The sequence below is a fragment of the Morone saxatilis genome, unplaced genomic scaffold, assembly GCF_004916995.1.
Source record: "Morone saxatilis isolate NCDOM2014 unplaced genomic scaffold, NCSU_SB_2.0 Contig7, whole genome shotgun sequence".
Classification (NCBI taxonomy): Eukaryota; Metazoa; Chordata; class Actinopteri; family Moronidae; genus Morone; species Morone saxatilis.
In genome coordinates, this window is record NW_023340246.1 from 13,158,625 (window position 1) to 13,162,720 (window position 4,096).

The following is a 4,096-nucleotide window of genomic DNA, read 5'->3' on the forward strand; positions in this document are numbered from 1 at the left end:
TCGATTCAGCTGTTTGGGTCAGACCAAAAGTTTGGACCTATATACTGTGAAAGGGCCCTACGCTGCTGAGCATTTTCAGTCCAGTCGTGATGTCTGCTTGAGGGATCCGTACAAAGTGTGTTAAACTGCAGATTGGGTAGAATATAGATTTACCTGACTGGCTGTAAATGAATCCATCTCCCAGTCCTTTTCCTCTGAAAACCGGAACTGAGTGAAGGAATCTCCTGAGAAAGACACAGAAACAGAGTTTGACATATAAACTGCTGCAGTCGACTCCCTGCAGGACTGCTGGGAACTGCAACCGTCTGTTTTAGTTCAGCTCAAAACAACACTTATCCTCTTATTACTTATCCGGTATTTCGAGCACAAAGACAACTCCAGGCTGTGTGTGATTGAACCAGCTACAGTGCTCATGTAAGCCTGGCGAGTGGCTCTCACACCTAAAATGTCTGAAATGCTGAACCGGTGTTTCTCTGGAAAGCTGTCAATAGCTTTGTGTAAACTGTTGATCGGTACGAGAGCTAAAGCAGGGCGAGCATGCGGCGCCACTTTGCTTCCAAAACATCAACTGGCTGAGGGCTCTTGTGACTACAAAGGCACTGAGCCGGTATTATTAATGAGCACCAACGGCAGCAGTGCCACACATTCGGCGGACGGGTAAGGACGTCTGTTCAGAGCTCTTAGCCGTTTTTATGAAGAAAACAAACACAGATAAATAAAGGAGAAAACTGTCCGGATGAAACTTGTGTTGTTTGTGTGAGGCAGCGAGGAGGAAGCACGCATGAGGAGTCGCAACGCGGCATCCAATACGACCACTCCACGGGGGTCAGGAGCTAAGTACCACTGTTACAACTCCTCATGTTGTGGATGAGATTTTCATTTTGGGTGGAAAAACAGGCTGGCTGTGAATAATTCTAGATGAAGTGGAGAAGAGGTTATCTTTGTTCAAAACATAGAAGGAAGGAATACTTGAATGCTACATGACGCTAACAGTTAGCCAGTCTTTTGCTTGAGGCAATGAACGCTTCGTGCTTTTGAAGGGAAAACATCCGGTGAGTGATTAGCCTAGCTTAGCATAAAGACTGGAAGCACAAGGACACAAACTAGCCTCTCACCAGCACATCTAAAGATCACTAATTAACATACTGACTCTTGTCTGTTTGTTTTGTTAGTAATGTAAACAATTTATGGTATTTAGGGACTATTTCTTGGTGAGCAGCTGGGTGCAGGTACTTCCTGGAATCTTATTTGTTACAGTTACAGCACTTAACTTCCTCTAAAGCCACAAACAATTGTTTTTATTCCTTCTGTATATTTTCCTGCTATGGAAACAACCTTTTGGTACGTAATTAGTGACAGCAAACTGAAAGTAAAGTGCTGGTAAACATCTGCATCCTGGCTATAAATGAACGCAGAGAAACTTTACAGCTAACAGCTGTGCCTTGTCTGCGAAACATGACTTTGTGTGAAAGGTGCAAGGTAGTCCTGTGAGGTGTCATGCATCTAGAAAAAAAGGGACATAAAAGTCTAAGCTCAAAACAATGAATGAACTGAATAAATAAATTGATTTACAGCACTCTAGTGAATTATTAACAGACACCCGGGGAAAAACAGCCTTGAAAACAACAAAGGATTGAAAAATTAGGACTGAAACTCACAGAAAAGTGGGAAGTAGCTTTTTTGTAAATTATTTTTTGTTATATTTTAACCACAACATCCCAGGTCTCTACTGGTACCTGTCAAATGCCCCAAATATATTTTAATATTTATTTTCAGAGCTCTATAACACTGAATGTCAGAAATGAACATACAGTATGAAAGAGTCTCCTGCGGGCTCATACATTTGGTTTAAACCACAGCTGTTTTCAGTCAGGAAATGAAAGCCTGAAGCTTCATCAGCACAAAGCCAGCCACAGAGGAAAATACTTATTCCTTAAATAACCAACATGGAGTACAACTGATGCAGGATTTAAGGAGGAGGATGTGTTACTCTCACTTGCTTAAATCAAAGCACACTGATGGTGAACAGTGTGACTTTTGCTGTGGTCAGTGTGTCACACACAGATGGAGGGTCAGTGGGAGACCTGACAGTCAGTCGCAGCCTCTCGTTTTGTTCCTCGGCTCTCTGTAGATTATATAAACACACTCGGCCTTACAGATGGGACGCTCAGCGCCATCTGCAGTTGTCCTTGATTGCTTGGATGTACAGGAAGTGAAGGGGATCAAGAAGGAGAGGCTACAGGGGGGCTTTTTGTCTGCGTGCCGAGTCCCTGCTGTCAAACAGGCAGAGAAAAGATGATTCATGAATAGGAGCATTATCGAGGTTACAATGACTGCGAGGCAGACGGATGAGAGAAGGGAATGGGGGATGTCAGCTTTATGTGACGGCCGAGGGGGTGGATGCCTTTATGTTGGGCCACACAGGTGTCTGATATCAGTAAGATCGACTGATTTTCACCCTCCGGGAATAACCTGGGCGCGTAAAACCTTGATCTGGTGGACGTAAAGTCGAAAACCTTAAACCTAAGACTGTTGTTATCTTAAGCACATCAAACATAATTTGCTAACGTAATATTCTGAGCACATCAAATTCAAATAAGAAACCAGGGAACCATTACTCAGTGACAAAGTCAAGAAAAATCCAATAAGGTGGAGACGATCCATTTCAGCTAACACGCTGCAGCCTGAAATAAAACTCAAAAACACATAGGACACATCACAACTGCCTATTAGGTTTTATAAAGCTAATTAAAGCATTCATTTACCAATATTTTTTGTTAACACGCTCATTTGTTAACAGTTAGGATGCAATAATATGCGTATATATTTTAAAGTAGAGGTTTCTGATCTGTTTGTGTCCTTTTAAAGGACAGGTTGCAATTTTGGGCAATTCAACCAAGTTTCTCAGATTGTTATATTTAAAGAGGTAAAACGATTCAGTATTCCACTAAAAACATAGATTAAAGAAAAGTTAGGAGCAATAAAGATTTGTTAAAGGCCCAGATTTAGTGCCACCTAGTGGTGGAGGTGCATATTGTGATCATCTGAATACAGCTCAGCCTGCCAAGCATGAGGGAGAAACTATGACGGCGGTAAAAAGCACAAAAGGCCCCCCATCGACAACCAGGGTTTGGTTTGTCCTTTCTGGGCTACTGTAGTAACATGGCGGTTCAACATGGCGGACTCCCTGGAAGGCGACACAACAAAAACACAACGATTCCTATATTCAGGTGATCGTACACTAATGAAAACATACCTGGATATTATATTCCATTTCTGCCAACTGATCCTCCTAAATGAGACACACTGGACCTTTAAATAAATTACAGCTATAAATGTTTGACTGTTTATAATATTTGATTATTTCTAATCATTTAATTTCACAGTTGATGTATTGTGGTCAGATTTATATTCTTCTCAAATATCAATGTCAGTATCAGCCTACAAATAATCCCGTTCTTCCTGGGCTCTAATGGAAACAGAGAATGATGCATTAAAGAGTCACTTTCTTGTGTAGGTCATAATTTGTGATTCATCATGAAGTACAGGAAAACCAGTATAATCATGTCATTCAAATGTTATTATGTCCTCTCCAGTGTTAATGGAACAGCTCCAGGATTTAGTGTGTGACTTCCCCCCCCCCCCGGGTGCCTCGATTCATTCCTCTCGTTTTGTTGTTGTTGACGGATCTAAACTGAACGACTGTGTTAAAAAGGGAAATCTGCACTGAGCTGAAATTACCCTTCAACAGTGGCTGCAGCGAAATACCCTCGCCTCTCACTCTCATGTTCACTCTTTTTTTTTTTCCGGCTCCTGCTCCTCTCTGGTTAATATCTTCCCAGACCCTAATCCTCCTCCTCTTCCTCCTCCTCTTTATCGTGTCTTCTGGAGGTTTGAACACAAGTTTTTCTCATCCTCGCTGGCAGCTGTTGCCATGGTTGTCGTCAGCGCCTCCGAACTACCTGGGATGGTATTTCCATGGACACAGATCAGGATGGCATTGGGTCTCTGAGGTGTAGGAGGGAGGCAGTTCACTGGTGTCAGCAGTTCTGTGTGTTGGAGACCGCTGACGGAGACAGAGCGGGTGGAGGAGGAG

The 4,096-nt window shown here is 42.6% G+C and overlaps 1 protein-coding gene across 1 annotated transcript in view; it reads right to left on the bottom strand.

The window, feature by feature from the left end:
• Positions 1-4,096, bottom strand: part of aven (apoptosis, caspase activation inhibitor) — a 32,132-nt gene that overhangs the window by 3,540 nt on the left and 24,496 nt on the right. Inside the window, exon 3 of the mRNA XM_035678084.1 lies at positions 154-224. Within this exon, the coding sequence (XP_035533977.1) occupies positions 154-224 (71 nt within the window). The remainder of the gene's footprint in view (positions 1-153; positions 225-4,096) is intronic.